At 35.7% G+C, this 17470-nt stretch overlaps 2 protein-coding genes across 2 annotated transcripts; both read right to left on the bottom strand.

The window, feature by feature from the left end:
• Window positions 1–765: 765 nt before the first annotated feature.
• LOC127987295 (UV excision repair protein RAD23 homolog B) lies at window positions 766–9920 on the bottom strand. The gene is made up of 10 exons (XM_052589545.1): window positions 9665–9920; window positions 8290–8371; window positions 8062–8141; window positions 6721–7058; window positions 6586–6632; window positions 6372–6499; window positions 5552–5663; window positions 4087–4244; window positions 3873–4013; window positions 766–3116 (listed from the first exon to the last, which is right to left on the bottom strand). Exons 1-10 carry the CDS (start codon window positions 9731–9733, stop codon window positions 3003–3005), a joined length of 1269 nt encoding a protein of 422 aa, XP_052445505.1. The 5' UTR covers window positions 9734–9920; the 3' UTR covers window positions 766–3002.
• Window positions 9921–10576: 656 nt separating this feature from the next.
• Window positions 10577–14529, bottom strand: LOC127987294 (calreticulin). Its single transcript, XM_052589544.1, has 9 exons — window positions 14330–14529; window positions 13591–13692; window positions 13248–13451; window positions 13029–13123; window positions 12738–12947; window positions 12516–12629; window positions 11702–11845; window positions 11225–11317; window positions 10577–11081 (listed from the first exon to the last, which is right to left on the bottom strand). The coding sequence occupies exons 1-9, from the start codon at window positions 14418–14420 to the stop codon at window positions 10878–10880; spliced, it is 1257 nt and encodes a 418-aa protein (XP_052445504.1). The 5' UTR covers window positions 14421–14529; the 3' UTR covers window positions 10577–10877.
• Window positions 14530–17470: the final 2941 nt, after the last annotated feature.

The raw sequence follows: 17470 nt of genomic DNA on the forward strand, positions 1-17470 counted from the left end.
AGGGTTATTGCTGCTGTCCCTGCTCTTATCTATGCTAGTCTGCGTGGATGTGCAGGGAGTTCTTGCCCAGAACAGAACAATACTACCAATCCAAAACTCTATGCTAATTTTCAGTCATCTTTTACTTTAATGATCCTACTTCTTGCTAGATGGGGGAAAAAATGTCTGAAACCCAATGAAAATGAAATGGGTTTTCAAAAGATTGCTATTCTCCCTGTTGGGGAATCGAACCCCGGTCTTAGTTGAGCTTAACTTCCCCTAACTTTTCACATTCATTCTCTATGGTAGTGATTAACACTATGAATGCAATATATTTGTGGCCACGTGTAGATTTCATGGCGCTGTGTCGCCTTTTCCGTGGCAGGGAATTTAAGGAGCCTTGTGTCATGTCAATCATTTGCTGTTAAGGAGAGGAGACGCGTTTTACAGTAGAAGATTTCTTCATAAAATGTTTTTGTTTAAATAAAATACACTGTTAAACTACCTTGGCTTTATTAATTATTACATAATTGATTTGTTCATTTTTGTCGCAAGAAGTCTTCAGAAGTGGTTTTAAGTGACTTAAAAAAAAGGATCTGGTTAAAATTAATTTGAGAGTAATATAGAAGTCATTGAAGTACATTGTAAAACTTCAGTATGTGTACTGAAATTTCTTAATACCATAATATTTTTTTAAAATATACTTCTTGGGGATTTAGAAGCATACATGCAGCCTGATGATGGATCATTACTGATGAATGAAACTATATCCATTTGGAGACTTCATTGAAGCTTTTTAAAAGCAATTTTATTCACACACCACTGAAACAATACATTCATTAATCACTCAGCAAACCCTTGTGTGCTGTTGCATTTAAGACCAAACACCTCCATGTTCACTTTCTCCACACATCAAATCCCTCAAGAAGAAAAATGAATATAAAATGCTGAAATGAACCAAAACTGTATCACCTATTGTAAACAGGATGCTTAGTCTTCCCTGTACCTGTCAGAACACCTATAGATTTTTTATCGTACTCGATAAAAATACCCTTCCAGCATTTTTCGCTCAAAAACTACACTATAGCAACAGGACACATCATTTATATAAAAAATATATGCATTCTGCATCCATTTCAAGCATTGCAGCTAGCTCTGTAATTTCATTCATTTCCAGTTTCTAATTATGTTTGGCACTGTCTTAAGTATGCAACAGAGTCCAAGACAACACTGTTTTTTTTTCCTTCACTTGAATACCGGTATGTACAAATATTCAAATTACAATGCATATTTTTAGGAGGTTTTCGAGACCCGCTGAGACACTCGACCACATTCAGTCACCACATAAATTACCTACGATTGTTGCAGCATTTCGGGCTCCATTCAAAACCACCGATCATTCAGTTTCTACTGCATACTGAACTGATTCTACTGAGAACTTTAGAGTTAATAAAGGGATATTTCAACAAAAAATTAAAATTAAGAATGAAATAAAAAAAAAGAATGTTGGTAACCAAACAGTTGTCAGTAGCCATTGAGTTCTATAGTGTTTTTTTCCCCCATACTAAGGAAGGTAATGTCTATTGTTAACTGTTTGGTTACAGTTGACGGTAGCTATTGACTTCCATAGTATGGAGAAAAATACTTTGGAAGTCAGTGGCTACCGTCAACTAGCCATTGCGCTCTATAGTATGGAAAAAATACTATGGATGCCAATGGCTACTGTCACCTTTTTAGTTACAGTTGATAGTAGCCTTTTCCCTCCATAGTATGGAAAAAAACACTATGGAAGTCAATGGCTACCATCACCTGTTTGGTTACAGCTGATGCTAGCTATTGCCTTCCATAGTACGGAAAATAAAACACCACGGAAGTCAATGGCTATCGTCAACTGTTTAGTTACAGATGACGGTAGCCACTGGATTCCACAGTATTTTTCCTCAATATTATACTATGGAAACTATAATATACTACAGTCAGCTGTAACCAAATAGTTGACGGTAGCCACTGACTTCCATAGTATGGAGAAAAACACTATGTATAAGCCAATGGCTACCATCACCTTTTTGGTTACAGCTGACCGTAGACATTGACTTTCATTGCATTTTATTCCCCTATACTGTGGAAAGCAATGACTACCATTATCTTTTTGGTTAAGGCCCATCAGAAACAGAAATAAACTTGAAAATAACATCTAGTTGATGAGCCAACTATATTATCACATATCAACTATCAATGCTGTTTTTCTTTAAATCAAAAAGTCATGATTGTAGACGTTATCGACAGTTCTTATTTTAAACATGGGTTTAAAGATACTAACATACCCATGCAGTGCAGAAAAATGTGGTTTATTTTTAATATTAATGGTTTGATTTAGGGGAACAGATGAGTTGAAAAGTAGTTTGGTGACATCCACTGCATAAAAGTTGTATTTCACACAGTAGAGGCTAATAATGAAAGAAAAGTAAACACTAAATATGATTTTACATGCCATAAGTAGACACTGTATTTAATTTGAAATATTCCCAATATTCGAATGGAGAAAATGCAACAAAAATGGTACGACGTTTTGAATGTTTTGATGTCTATCCATCAAAGGCTTGTTTTCATTGGTAACAAATTAAATTTGGCATCTACTTCATCTGAAACGTCTCATTATTAATACCGAAAAACAATTGTAAGAAATGAGCGATGATCTTGAGTGTTTTTTTGGCAGGGTTTAACTGTGATAAATAAAACCTCACTCGACGCACACAGCAAAGATAGCAGCAGAAACCAGACAGACAACGGACACCTCATCGTAAGGGATTGACTATATCTACCAAAAAATAAAAAATAAATTGCTGTGCTGATAATAACGTCACATCATGGCTTCAGCTTAAACTCCATGAAAATCATCATGGAAGACCAGTCGACGTCCAATTCACTTTAACGCACACACACACGCACGCAACATGCGGCCTAGCGCTTGCATTCTCTCCGTTGCCATTCTCCGAGTGTCGTCGCGTCTAAACGGTTAACGTTCACTCATCGTCAAAGGTCTGCTGGAGCAGGAAGTTTGCAGCGAGGTTTTCGTTCTTCTCGCAGGCGAAGTAGGCTTGGATGACGAGTCCCTCTGGAAACCCCAGAGCTTTTAACTAGAAAACAAAACTCAATTTTATAAAATGTTAAAACATGTTGTGTGAAATAACTGTTCTTTCGGTCATTTTAAATTCATTATTAAAATTAAAATATGAAAAATATGAAAAAAGAAAATTGTATTGCAAGTAAGTTTATATTATTTAAAGTAAGACTTTTTGTTAACCCCGACATTTTGTAATAGATAAAATTGAATTTTGTATGTGTATATGTAATTATATAAGGTTCATTAAGATACACATTATAAATGACTTTAAAAGCTGAGTAATTATCAAAATAAACATTAAATTAAAATAAAATTTAACTGAATTATAAAATATAATAGAAAAATTATCAACAAACACAAAAAAATAATTATACATTATTATCTACATAACAATTAGAGTGCAACAATAAAAAACAAGAATTATGCAAATGTTATAAAACATAATAATTGTGTGTATTAAATAATTTTATACACACATTAGCAATTATATATATATAGATGTTTGTGTGTGTGTGTGTGTGTATATATATATATATATATATATATATATATATAATTTTTTTTTTTTCTGTTTCACTTTGAATTATGTAAATTAAAATGGACTTTAATTAAAAGTTGATAGGTTTTTTTCTTATTTTTTGTGTAACTATTATAACACCAACGTGACCAAATGGTATCTAGTAAAATTACATTTTTACATTCGTCTTTTCATTGTGCCAGGTATCACAGAAACGATACTTTATCTTCAAACCAAACTTTGTTAGCATACCCTCTCGATGGCCTCCTTCTCCTGCGGCGTGACCTGGATGTAGTTGGTCTGTGGTGCGCTGGGAGCTTCAGCAGCTCCGGCTTCACCTGCGTGTGGCTCGTTCAACATCTGCACGAATCGCTCCTGATGCTGCGTGATTTGCTGCACAGAAAAACAAGCGCAGGTTTAGCATCGTGCGTCCAATAGCAGCGGCTCCGCTCTAAGCTCCACCCACCTGCAGGAGCTGCGGGTTGTCGCGGCCGAGTTGCTGCAGGAGCGCGGGCAGCAGTGCGGGGTTCTGCTGGATGATCTGACGCATCTGCTGGAACTGTGGCTGGTTCCTCAGGAACTCCAGCGGGTTCGCCAAGGACTGCGTCGCTCCCGACTCCACACCTGATCACAGGACAGAAATAGCTGGAGAGGAGTCTGGAGATTCCTTAGATTCCTTTAGTTTTATATTGTCTATTTTCACTCTTAAAATTTGAGTAATTTTATGTTTGTTTGTTTTTTTAAATGTTATGTATATATTTACATATTATGAAAGTAAATATGCAACACAAATAACACTAATGCTTTTAGAATATATTTACATTTACACTTTATGCTGTCTGTGGTTTCCATGAAATTCGCCAAAACTTAACACAACATAAAAAAACATAATAGTGTAACGTTAACTTAAACCATTTAATTTCTAATTTTCATTTAGTTTAAGCTGAACTCAAATTAAACTTTTTTTTTTTTTTTTTAAACAATTTTGCTGTCTTTTTAAATGTATATTAATAATAATAATAATAATAATATGCTATAATAATATATATACATATTAAAAAAACTGATTGAAATTTTGTTAATTATTTTTTTTTATATTTTTACAGTTCTGTATTGGTACAAGTGTGTATACACTAAGCATAATTATTGCCTACATTTTTTGTACTATAGTGTAAACTAGTGAAGTACTACTAAAGTTTTTATTAATATTTTGAATTTGTTTTGTTGTTGTTGTCATTTAAATTTTTGTCAAGAGTTTCAGTAATTTTGTTGTGTGTTTTTGCCATTTCTTATTCATGTCAAACCAATTAATAATTGAGATCCAAAAAACAATCACCCAAAAATATAATTTCACAGAACTTTTGAATTTAAAACTCATAATGAAGAAAGTTTTTAATTTTGAGTAAACCTTTTTATGCATCTCATATTTTAGTCTTTGTGAAGCTTTTTTTGTGCCAAAGTGCATGGAAACCAATGGGGGTCAGTTGGACCCCAACACCACCAAAATTCGTCCAGCCTTTACAAAACATATCTATCTGTTTGCACACACATTCATATCCCAAAATGAGAAAAAGTCACCAAATTTCAACAAGTAACATAGTTTAACCAATGTATCAAACAGTTTAGAAATCAAATGTGGGTCAAGTTTACTCTCAACACATTAGCATTGCAAAATCTATGCACATCACCTTTAAGTCCAAAGTTCACATTCACTCATTAACACTAATTTGGGGTCAGATTTGATTGAGATGTTGACCTTTATACTTCCTCGTTTGCTGAACAGAACTTCAGTGATGCTTATGAGCATAAATAAAGACAGCGCCTGCAGCTGTGCTACCGGAAAACAACGGTTCAGCGAATTAGCAAGAAGGCGGCAGCTGCAGGGCAAATGGGCGTCTATTTCCACACGTCGTGAACAAATGTCCACTCACCGGCTGTGGCAGGTGGTGGCTGAGGTCGCTGTGGTGCTGGAGGGGTGGGGTTGGACACTGGCGTGGGCTGCACTACTTCCTGTGGTGGCTGTTCGGGTTCTGTGGGAATACCCTGAGGAACAGACATTAACAGCTCCTTCACTTGTGAATTTGTGTGGCTTAAACAAGGCACTATTCCAAGTCAACATGAAAGCAAGGACGACCACATTGTTTTTATTAATATTCATTAATTATGTGCACAATTCATTGGTGATACTCTAAATAAAAAGTCAAAATTAAAGAATTAAATTAAACTTGACTTAGTGTCATTATTTATTAAAAGTTTTTTTCATTATTAATAAAAAAATGAATTAATCATAAATTATAATACAGTTAATAAACATTTATATTTAAGTAATTTTACATGATTATTTGACAGCATCAATAAAATGAAATAAGTGTATTACAGCATTAATATGAATAACTTAATATGTATTTAAATAATTAATCTGTGATTTAAATAAATTTAGTATTAATGTTATTAGTTATTGCTAATGTTATTTATAGTGGTTTATATATTAATATATATATAAATTCTTACTATCTTAAAATTTGAGCAATTATCCAAACAATATATTAAGTAAGCTTACTTCACCAAGCAAATGTACAATATAAAAAGAGTTTCAAAGTGCAAATATGTATAAAAGTCCCTGTTTCACTCAGAAATTTGTCACATTACAAAATAAAATAGGTTGCAAATGTCATTTCATGTTGACTTTGAATAAAACTAGTTCCTGGCTATTTGCAGCTCTACTATAGTAAGTTCATTAGTAACTCTCACCATAAGCAGATACTCCACGGCTCTGTCCGGATTGTTGAAACTTGCTCGTAAGGCGGAAATCACCTGTTCTCTCTCGTAACCCATTGACATGATTTCCGTCACCAAATTCTCATACGCTTGACCTGTAACTAAAGAAACGAATGGCGACAGACGTTAAAGACAATTTCTTAAATTCTTTACCTGGTTTATAACAAAACCGAAAACCCAAACATACCTAGTATGGACGCAGCTGCTTCTAAAATACCAAATTCATCTGTAATGCTGAACAAAACAGATGACAAATTGAGGAATTTTCATTCTTTGAGCGATTAAAAAGTTTTTTTTTTTTTTTTTTAGGGTGTGGCCATACCTGGCCTCTGGTTGCGCAATGGCCTGCTCCTCTTGGGCTTCCTGTTTCTCTTCTTCTGAGATCGGCGTGGGAGTCACGCTAACAGACTCAGGCTTTTCTGCCGCAACCTCCGAGGCAGCAGGGGGCGCTGTGATGGGCGGCACGGGTGGCTCCACTGATGCCGCTGGTTCTATGGGAGCAGGAGCAGGAGTGGAGGTCGATACAGGCACTGTGGAGACAGCAGGAGGCGCAGCAGGAGTTGAGGGCTGATGTGCAGGGGTTTCGTCGACAGTTGCGCTAACGGTAGTGGCAGCTGCCGGCACTGGAGCAGGAGCTTGTGGAGGTGCTGCAGATTTGGGCTGTAGAAAAAGAAACACAACTGCACAGAGAACTATAGAAAACTGCTAATGATCTTTAACACTGTTTCTATCCAAAGTTCCGAATAACTGGAAATTACATTTCAAATAAATCATATGCGAATTAAGAAACGTGTTCAAGACAACAAAAACGTCACTTCCTGGGAAATGGGCAAGTTGCAGCAAATGGTGAAAGCACTTTAGCTCTTTTTACTACAAAATAAAATTACTACAAAATTGTTTGTCTGATGTTTGTGAACGCAATCTTGTGACAATGTTTTGGGAAGTAATTACACCAAATCAGTTTTTTGTTGTGCATCGTGGAATTTGTTCGGGTAAGGGTACGTTTACACAAAAATGTTTTGTGTATAGATGACAACATTGTTAAAATGATCCTCGTTAACATGGATCCACAAAAATGACTTAATACATAGTATTATGCATTCGGGCCATAAACCTACCCGTCACTGAAATCACACCTTTAAAAAAAAATTGCATGTTCGTAGTTTACCAATAAAATCTCACGACAATTCCTACATATTTTACAAGGTGGTAAATTTGTTCAAAGCACCACCCCTAACTCCAGTCCTAAACCTACCTGTCGCAGAAATTGAATGAGTTAGCCACCTCATAAAATACGTACAAATTGCTTGTGAGGTAGCATTACACACAGATGGTATCATTTTCAAAAACGTACACTTTGAAACCGATTTTAAAATGTTGCATATTCAGGCCCCAAAAATGCCATTATCAAGATAATGAATTGCTGAAAGACAAGTTTTCAGATTTGTTTTTTGTTGAAAGCTGTTGCGACTAAATCCCCTAAATTTGATTCCAACATAGTTTTAAAAAAATCCCCCTCAAAAGTATTTTTAATTGTTTTATGTGCATAGGTTAATGTATGTGCATTTTAAAATGTTATGCATATCTTGGCACTCCCATCCAGTGCTTTTTATGCAACATCCTAAAATCGATGAATGTTTTGTTAGAGATATAACAGCTGTACCTTTGTAACCATCACCACGACAAAGTTCTTCTCATCTATCTTGTATTCTTTTAGAGGTATATCGTCATTCAAAATTTTGCCTGCATTTAATGAAGAAAAACACAAATGCAATTTGCATCTTATTAAAACAGAAGAAGGATATGGTGCATGTGAACAGAAAAATTTGGCAGTAATTATAATATATAAGCTTTGCAATGGCAGATATAACAAATCTCCAAAGAAACGGACCTGCATAGATTAGCTTTTGACCGACAGCTGGAAAAGCATCTTGCCCCTTTTCTTCCTCGATCTTCTCTTTTAGAGCCTTTACCTGTATTGACATTGAACAAGGACAGAATTTAATCAGAAATATTTTTACAATTCAAGATTGTGCTTTCAAGGACAAAATAAGACTTAAAAACTGTATGACTATGAAAGCAGGCAACTAATGGTCATGTGCTTCCCAAACTATCTTCAAGAACCAAAGCAATGGATTCATATGCCCATATGAATTATGAAGCCATTTCATCTCGTTGCTTTGCTCAAACACAGTCAGAATGATACTGCATTATCTGGAAACCTAAAATAATTCCCCCCTAAATTAATTCAAATTCTCATTACAAAAGAACACATTAATAAAAACTAGATATTTAAATGACCAAGATACATTCATCTGACTGAATATAAATAAGTTTTAAACAATAACAGATCATAACATAAATGCAATGCATACCAGCAATGCATTGTCATTCTAGGAAAACAAGAAGCATGGCAAGCTGTTGTATTATTAATTCATAAAAACTAACTAGCACACACTACTGTGTATTCCAGTTATTAGTATAATTTTTAATTGTTCTAGTAAGATTTATCGAACTATGAAGTACCCATTCATTTCTTATTAAAAAAAGGCATTTGAGAAAATAAATTCTACTAGTCACAGTTGGCATACATACATATTTTTTTTTATAATTACTAGTATCTACTAAAAACAGATTAGTGAAGCTAGAATACATACTAGTAAGTACTGGTATAAATAAAAGTAACATACCTATTTGGCATTATAGTAAAATAGTAAACCTATAGAGGTACAAGCAATAACAAGTTGGTAGTGTATAGTTAACTAACCTCCAAAGAGTTCAGTGACAAAAATTTGCATTTTCTACCTAGTAATAACGCAATAATTAGTGGAATAGTGACAAGTCCTAGTGTCTAATGAATTAGCATTATTGACTAACTATTGGGATAACTAGAGTTATAGAATGAGTAATGAATAGTTATCAGCAAAACAGCCAGTATGTACTTATAACTATTGGACTACTTGCTGGCAATTAAGATAAGTTACAAGTAACATTAACAAGACTAGTTATTTTAATCGAATAGGTGTTAAAACGGCTTGCCACAGGACGAGAGTCAAAACAGACCTTTAAAGTAAATAACGCGACCGTTATTTTCAAATTAACAGCCGTTAGAATGCGCGGCTCTGTGACGTCACCGGTTATAATGTAAAATTGTACAATGACAACGACTGCTCCACGCGCGGCAAGCCGCCGGAGGCCGCGGCGTCTCCCAGCGCGTCACGCCCGCTCGCTGGCGTGTTTACACGGGCACAGACGCGCACACTCACCGTCAGCTCCTCGTCGACCTGCACTTTGAAAGTCTGCTGCTGGAGTGTCTTTAGAGTGATCGTCAGCATCTTGTTTGAGCGCGAGACCCCGCGAAATACAGCCTCGTGAGTGTCTTCAATGAGCGCGCGTGGAGATGTGACTCAGCTATCTTCTGGAGGGATGAGGCGCCTGTGTTGTGGGAAGACGCCATCTACTTGCTGAATTGGACAAGACACATGGATACATGGACGTACAGTGACCCCTAAAAGTCTTATGAAAGTTTGACTGGCGTTATCCGAGATAAAATACCAAAGCAACACATTTATGGAGCTTTCCTCAGAACTAGCTTCACTGGGTTCTAGATAGCACACGTACGTCTGCAATATGTCTGTTAAAGATAGCTTGATCTGGAAAGCATCGGTGTACAGACTTCTGACAGATTTCTTTAAGATGCTAGTTTTACATACAGTCTAAATCATAAAACATCTTAAAGACATATTATCAAAGTCTATTTGACTAGGAAAGGAGATAAGAAAGGTTCTTTAGACCTATTGCAAATGAACAAACACTCAAAAAATAACTTTTGTAGATTTGCTGTCAGGGTCAGTGACAAACAAGCTTTTTAGAGACCACAAAAAAATACTCGCATTTACATTTTCAACAAACTTATTGATTTAAAATTAGTTAAAGACATTTAAAATAAACAGAATCTATTAAGAATGACAAAAAAATAATAATAAAATGACCAAAAATCTAACTCGATTAACATGAAGCCACAGAATATGATCAAAAATGTATATATAAAGCTTGTTTTTTTTTTTTTTTTGAGAAATAATATTCAATTATTTTAAGTACTTGCAGTTAAGTGAACATTTACTTTCAACCAAAAAATAGGACGATTAAACATCCACAAAATAAGAGCCAGACGAGCATTTAAAAATAAATCATTTTAATTTAAAAAAAGTGCAAATCCAATAAATGATACATCAGAACTTTTCCCTTGCGCGACTGAAGACAGAACAGAAACCCAAACATTAATTAATCTTAAGTTTATCAGGTCGTACTATAAATGTGTTGGGCGGGGGTGGGCTTCTAGCAGCAAAACCAAAAGAAATCCGAGTTACGTCATGTGACATGTTTCTAGAAAGGGGCAGGGCCAAAAATTCACACCACATATATAAAGAGACACATCAGAAACACGTCAGATCTGCTCATTCAGAAGGAAACTCCTCTTCACAACTCATCTTTGGGGAGCGTATCGTCCTCACCCTCCTCTTCCTCTTCCTCCTCAGGAGGTTCTTCTGTGCGCTCTTCCTCATCTCCCTCATCCTCCTCATCTTCCTCAGCATCATCATCATCCTTCTTGCTCTTCTCCTCCTCTTCACTCTTCTTCCGTTCTTCCTCTTCCTGCTGGTCCTTCATTTTCTTTTCTGGTCCCTGATACGTAAAAATAACATCATTCCATCATTATTTATGGTTAATTATCAATGTTTACACTGCATAAACAAATGTAAGAACTGATCAATGAAATCAAATAACTACGTTATTATTTGTAACATCTTGTTAAGAGGCATAATTACCTTTGTTGCTCCCCACGTTTCTGTACCAAATTTTTCAGCCTCCTCAACGTCATCAGTGATCAGAAAGTTATCAAAAATTGTTCCAGTTTTCACCTGTAAGAAAGGTCAAAAGATAACTTAACACTAATCACCAAAAAAAAACCTTACCTGCAGTACTACATAAAGTTACTGATATGTTGGTGTGACACGAAGAAAAAACCTGTGCACTCCATTATAGTTTACTTTCTTATTTTTATACCAACAATACAATTTAAATAACGATGTTGTGTCAGAATTTTGTAAATCACAAAAATAAACATGCTTTCTGCATTTTGTTTCTTTTTTCTTAAATGTACAACTATTGTATGTCACACCTAAAAGTTACAATTTGGTATTCCATGAAATTCTGGAAAAATTGTGTAATCCTGGTGGACTAGTCACCAGAGATAACCAAACAGTGTTTTAAAATCTACAAATGAACTTCAATCCAAACCATACCTGCCAAAGATCCAGTCCCAGAATGCCAATGTTATCAAATTTGTAAATGGAGTCATCTGGAGAGTATTCTGGGTTGTCAATTTCAGGGTGAATCCAGGTGCCTTTGTAGTTGGGGTTGTCAATCTGTTTTGGTTTCCACTCGCCCTATGTAAACAAAGCTTTGTTAGCCGGTTGGTAAAACTGGTTTGTGCAATCAACAATCTCTCTGATTGAGAAGTTAGTTTTGAAAATACAGTAGAAATGGACCTTGTGAAACAACCTGCAGCATTATGTCTTATCAAAACCTTCTTAAAAGTCCAAAAATATTGGTGACTGAAACCAATCTAATTTGGTTTTAGCAGGTCTCCCAATGTCTAAAACTAGACCAATCCAAATTGGATGATCTTTGCGCCTACTTGGTTACTGAACCCTAAACCTTTTTTTGTCAGCTTACCAAGCAAAAAAGACCAGTCTAAAGTGGTTTTAACTGGGTCTCCAAGGTACCCAATTTAGACTTAAAACCTCAAAACTAGACAAATACAACCAATTTGAAGCACTTTGCGGCTTTTATGTTTGGTAGATCTTAAAATATTAGGATCTACGACTTGATAACATTACTCACTCTTAAAAACTACTAGAAAGTCCAAATCTACTTGGTATTAAACCCAAAACCTTCTTCTGGAAGTCTACCATGCAGAAAGGACTACTCTAAAGTGGTGTAACGTCCAAAACTGTCAAACTAGACGAATCTGACCATGTTATAGCACCTTATAGCTTCATGTTTGATAGGTCTTGAAATATTAGGAACTTTTATGTGAGGGCTATCATTTTGTACCTTGTACTCTGGGTTCGGGATCATTGCAGGTTCCCATTCTCCATCCATGTCTTCATCCCAATCGTCTGGTTTCTTGGCGTCAGGATCAGGAATGTTCTCAGGTTTGTCCCAATCCTAAATATAAAGTTAAAGCACCGTTGGAATAAAGTCTAAGAACAACTTTCTTTTTGTAAATATTGCAAGGATTTCTGCACACTACAGCTCTGACAAATGAAAGTGCACCTCAGGTTTGGTGTCTTCGGGATCGTCGATTTTTGCCCGGTCATCCCAATCCTCTGGCTTCTTGGCCTCAGGATCCTTTATCTTTTTTGGGGGAAGGAAATCCCAGTCTTCCTCCAGAGAACCCGATTCTACTTTCTCATTGTCGATTTTGACTTCATACGTCTGGTCTGGCCGCAGGATCAGCGTATACAGGTGAGTGAGTTCATCATCCTGAATGTGCAAGTGGAAGAAATTAAATGCAACAGCTGCGATTTAATCTTGAAATATTTTAATTACATTAGTAAAACATACTTTGCATTTGATGTCCTTCTTGATTAGGTGGTTCTGGCCTTTGTAGTTGAAAATGACGTGAACTTTCTTGGTGCTGTAGCCACAGATGTCGGGTCCTACAATGAAGATCAAAGTGAAAATGACACAAAAATTGTTAAAGCAAATGCTATCAGTTTGGACTTCATGTTGCACTAAGTCAATGCTTTTCTTGGTGAAAGAAAGTGACCAATCGTGACTTACCGAACATGATGTAGTACTGCGATTCGCCGTGCATATTAGTCTGGTCCAGGTCGGCGGGGAAGATTTTCACATACCCGCCACCACAGTCAATCTTCTGCTCATGTTTCACAGTGAACTGGATGACAAGCGGTTTACCCTCATTACTAAATGAGTCAAAGCGACTGGATAGAGCGTAAAACCGGGCATCTTGACTTGTTTGCAAACCTTGAAAGGGAGAAAAAAAAACATTGCATTATCAGTTAAGTGCATCACACATCGACTTGCAATGAGTTGCATTTTCTTTTCAAATTAAGACATTTGCATAAGCAATATGGTGCTGGTAAAAGACAGCATGACCTCTGACCTTTATCAAGCTCAGCATCGCCGTAGAATTTCCCTGAGGTCAGTTTCCACTGGCCATAGTCGGATTTGTGTTGGGACTCGACCCATCGGCTTTTCCAACCATCTGGAGAGACAAGTTTAATTAGGTGTTTGTAATAATAGTAGGAATTTTATTTGGGTCAGTCGATAATGGATATACCATATCAGTCAATACTGGACATTTTTATTTGACACAATATTCAGGATATTAGGTCTATTGACTTTTTTTTTTTTTTTTTACATTGTATTGTTTCTCAGACTACAGACTGGAGTTTTACTGTCAAATATAATTTCAATTATATTATCATTTAAATTATACAAATAAGTTGAAAACAACAGATATGAATCACTGGAACCTCAAATTTGCATTTACAACAACCGTTTAATGGTTTAAAAAGCAAACTGAAACCAAAACCTTTTGACTCATAAAATATATTTTCCTTTTGTCTAAATCAACGATTAAGTACGCATTTTGACAAAAATCTGATTGATTTACACAAATCATGGATTCTTAGCACAGCTTGTAAGTTGTACAACACAGTTTAGGATGCAAATGAGAGTGCCACTGGCGAAATGATAAAACAGGCTTTGATCGAAGAAATGCAAGTTAACTTGCTCAATACATGATAAAAATACATGATTTTGACATTTCCAAGAAACACTTTCATCTCAATAAAACACTGACAATTCTATCTGATGACGATCAAAGACGTGACATTTACCTCCGTCCAGAAATTGTTCTTTAAAATACACATCTGCATGCGCAGTGAAAGCCAGAGCATATATAAAGCACACTGCAGCAGCGATCCACATCTCTGCACTGTTAGAGGATCTATAATAGAAGAAGATCCTGATATAATAATGAATGGCGCTGGAGCTAATGGTCAGTGAAATATGGCTCGGTAGTGTTCCTGCACAGATGGCTGAGGACCATTGGCCGGACGCGCAGCCAATCAGAAGAGACCACGAGTGAGGAGTCAGCGCCGTGGGCGGGGCTTCTGCGAAGCACGTGACGTGAACGGGAAGAAAGTGTGTAGAAATAAAAACAAGTATAGTGAGATTCTTGTCGCGATATAAAACTAGAAAAATGACATTATTAAATGTAAAGGACGTTAATGTGATAATGTTAAAGCGTGTGTGCATGCTGCTTACAATTGTATTATTTAATATCCTAATAATAATCCTATAATTAAAAATAGTAGGCTAATTATGTTATAGAATATGTATTTGTGATTTTCTCTAAAACATTACCGTGCACAAGTACAAAAATAATAATTGTGTAATTATTAAAAAAATAAAAACAATGTTTTATTGTAAGAAAAAAAAGAATATGGTGATTAATGTTTTAATGTTAAGATATGTGGCACTGGTGAGCCCGAAATTCAAGCACTACATATCAAAAAAATGTAATAAAACAGACTAAGACTCGAATCTCAGAGTGAGAAAACTTTATTGCTATCACTAGTAAAGCTATTATTAGCAGATTACTATATAAAGCCTTGGAAAATAAATGATGATTAATATATGATTAGAAAAATAACATTAGGCTTCTGATGTGTGTATATGTTAAAGCAAATAAAGACGTGATCAAACAGACGATTAGCACTATTAACAGCAATTATAATATGTTGTAAGTCAAACTTTTGTTAGTTCTGTTGTTGATTCAGGGTTAGCATCATCTGAGGTCCTCTGAGGGGTTGCATCATCTCTTCTCAGGTGTTCTGGATCCAGGATGAAGCTTGGCAAAAACATACACATAATTAGCAATGCTGCTGCTCCAACAAAGTAAAAATTAATTTGTTCAACCCAAGCTAAAGAATAATTATGCACATTTGATCAGATATAACTGCAGTCAAAGATGATGAGATACATTATTCGAATGCTTGGCGAAAGAGATGTGTTTTTAATCTAGATCTAAACAGAGAGAGTGTGTCCGAACCCCGAACATTATCAGGAAGGCTATTCCAGAGTTTGGGAGCCAAATGTGAAAAAGTTTTTACCTCCTTTAGTGGACTTTGCCATAGGAGCTACCAAGAGTCCAGCGTTTTGTGACTGTAGGGTGCGTGATGGATTGTAGCGTGGTAGAAGGCTAGTTAAGTACGCAGGAGCTAAACCATGTAAGACCTTATTTGCTTGTTAAGTCTGATGTCACTTAGCACCGCTCCCGTGTCCAAACGATCTATAAGATACCAAAAGAAAACAACAAAAGGTGCTAATATAACCTCACAATGTGATATAAAACTACAGAGAAAGTTATAATCCTAACCTTTAACTCCATACCCAAGTCCCAGATAGCAGACAATGAAAATATAAATATAAAAAAAATATATATAAAAATGATTTGTGTTTGGGACGCTGTGAGCACGGAGACTGTAGTGTACACCATAAGTTTGAAAGCGTTTAGCTTAAATGATTAATATGAATAGACAGTGCTCATAAACGGCTGCTGAGCTCAGATTCTCAAGTGAAGCGAGTTGAGGCTTGGACCCGGAAACAGCACTTCTTACGTCATTACTTAACAACCGAATAGGTAAGTAATAATATTTTGTAACTGATACGGAACTTAAAAGGATACTCCACCCCGAAAATGAAAATTTTGTCATTAATCACTTACTCCTTGGTTTGTTCCAAACCCATTAAAGCTTTGTTCATCTTTGGAACATAATTTAGGATATTTTGGATGAATACTGGGAGTCTTGAGACTGTCCCATTAACTGCCAAGTAAAATACACTGTCAAGGTCCAGAAAAATATGAAATACAATGTCAGAATAGTCCATCTGCCATCAGTGGTTCAACCTGTAACATTATGAAGCGACGACAATACTTTTTGTACGTGAATAAAACAAAAATAATGACTTTATTCAACAATTCCTGTGTCAGTAGTCTCCTCTGTGTCTCTCCACATCATTCAAATAGCCTGCATCTTCTGTATCAGCCGCACCACAAGGATGTGCTGTTTTCTTTCGAATCAAAGCTAATAAGTTCGTAGATCACGTTAACGTCAACAACTGGCCGATGAAGTCCAGATCACGTTCATACTTACATAAGTTAGTGTTGTATAAATTTGTGTTCAGCTGAGGTAACCGGTTTACAGTAATCTAGTGAAACAATCCAATAATATGAGAAGCTGCACCTCAAAATATATTACATTGTGCATTATGATCGAGTTTGTGAATTAATTCACTAGATTTTAAATAGTTTCATCATTGCACCATTCAGTTGGTGGCAGTTCAACAGGAAATCATTTAAAATTATCCAGTCATTTCTTACATCGAAATGAATCTTCAGTTATCAGTATACTGTAATAAATAATTGTATCCGATTGTGTTAGTCTATATAGAGTGATAGTCAATGTAAACAGTAAATAGGAGAAGGAGCTGAACACAAACAGCGTAACAGTATCATCATGAAGTTGCAGTTTTTTAGCGTATTTACTTTAACTTCTCAGATAATTCAGTTGTCTGACTCATTTCAGATGTTACCGCAAATATAGTTAAACTGGTTACATATATTTACTTGTTTGGTCACAATTATTGCTAGTGTTACGACCCTTTTTTGGCTGGAAGGGGAACTTTAAACCAGTTCAGGCACCTGTCAGCAATATCACTGAATGAAATGAGTAAAACGAGAAACAAGAGATAGTCACATAAAGTTAAATTTAATCAAATGTAAAATAACTATTTTACAAAGAACTAAAAAAAACAACAACTATATTTACACAAAGATAATTGTTAGGCACTGAGGAGAAAATATATATATATATATTTATATATATGACACATCACAAGATGAAATCAAAACAAAAAGTCTCTCCTTTGCACTGGCAGCAGCGGCGGCGTCTCACTTAAGTAGCGCTTCCCCA

Source organism: Carassius gibelio, chromosome B22 (genome assembly GCF_023724105.1).
Source record: "Carassius gibelio isolate Cgi1373 ecotype wild population from Czech Republic chromosome B22, carGib1.2-hapl.c, whole genome shotgun sequence".
Lineage (NCBI taxonomy): Eukaryota > Metazoa > Chordata > Actinopteri > Cypriniformes > Cyprinidae > Carassius > Carassius gibelio.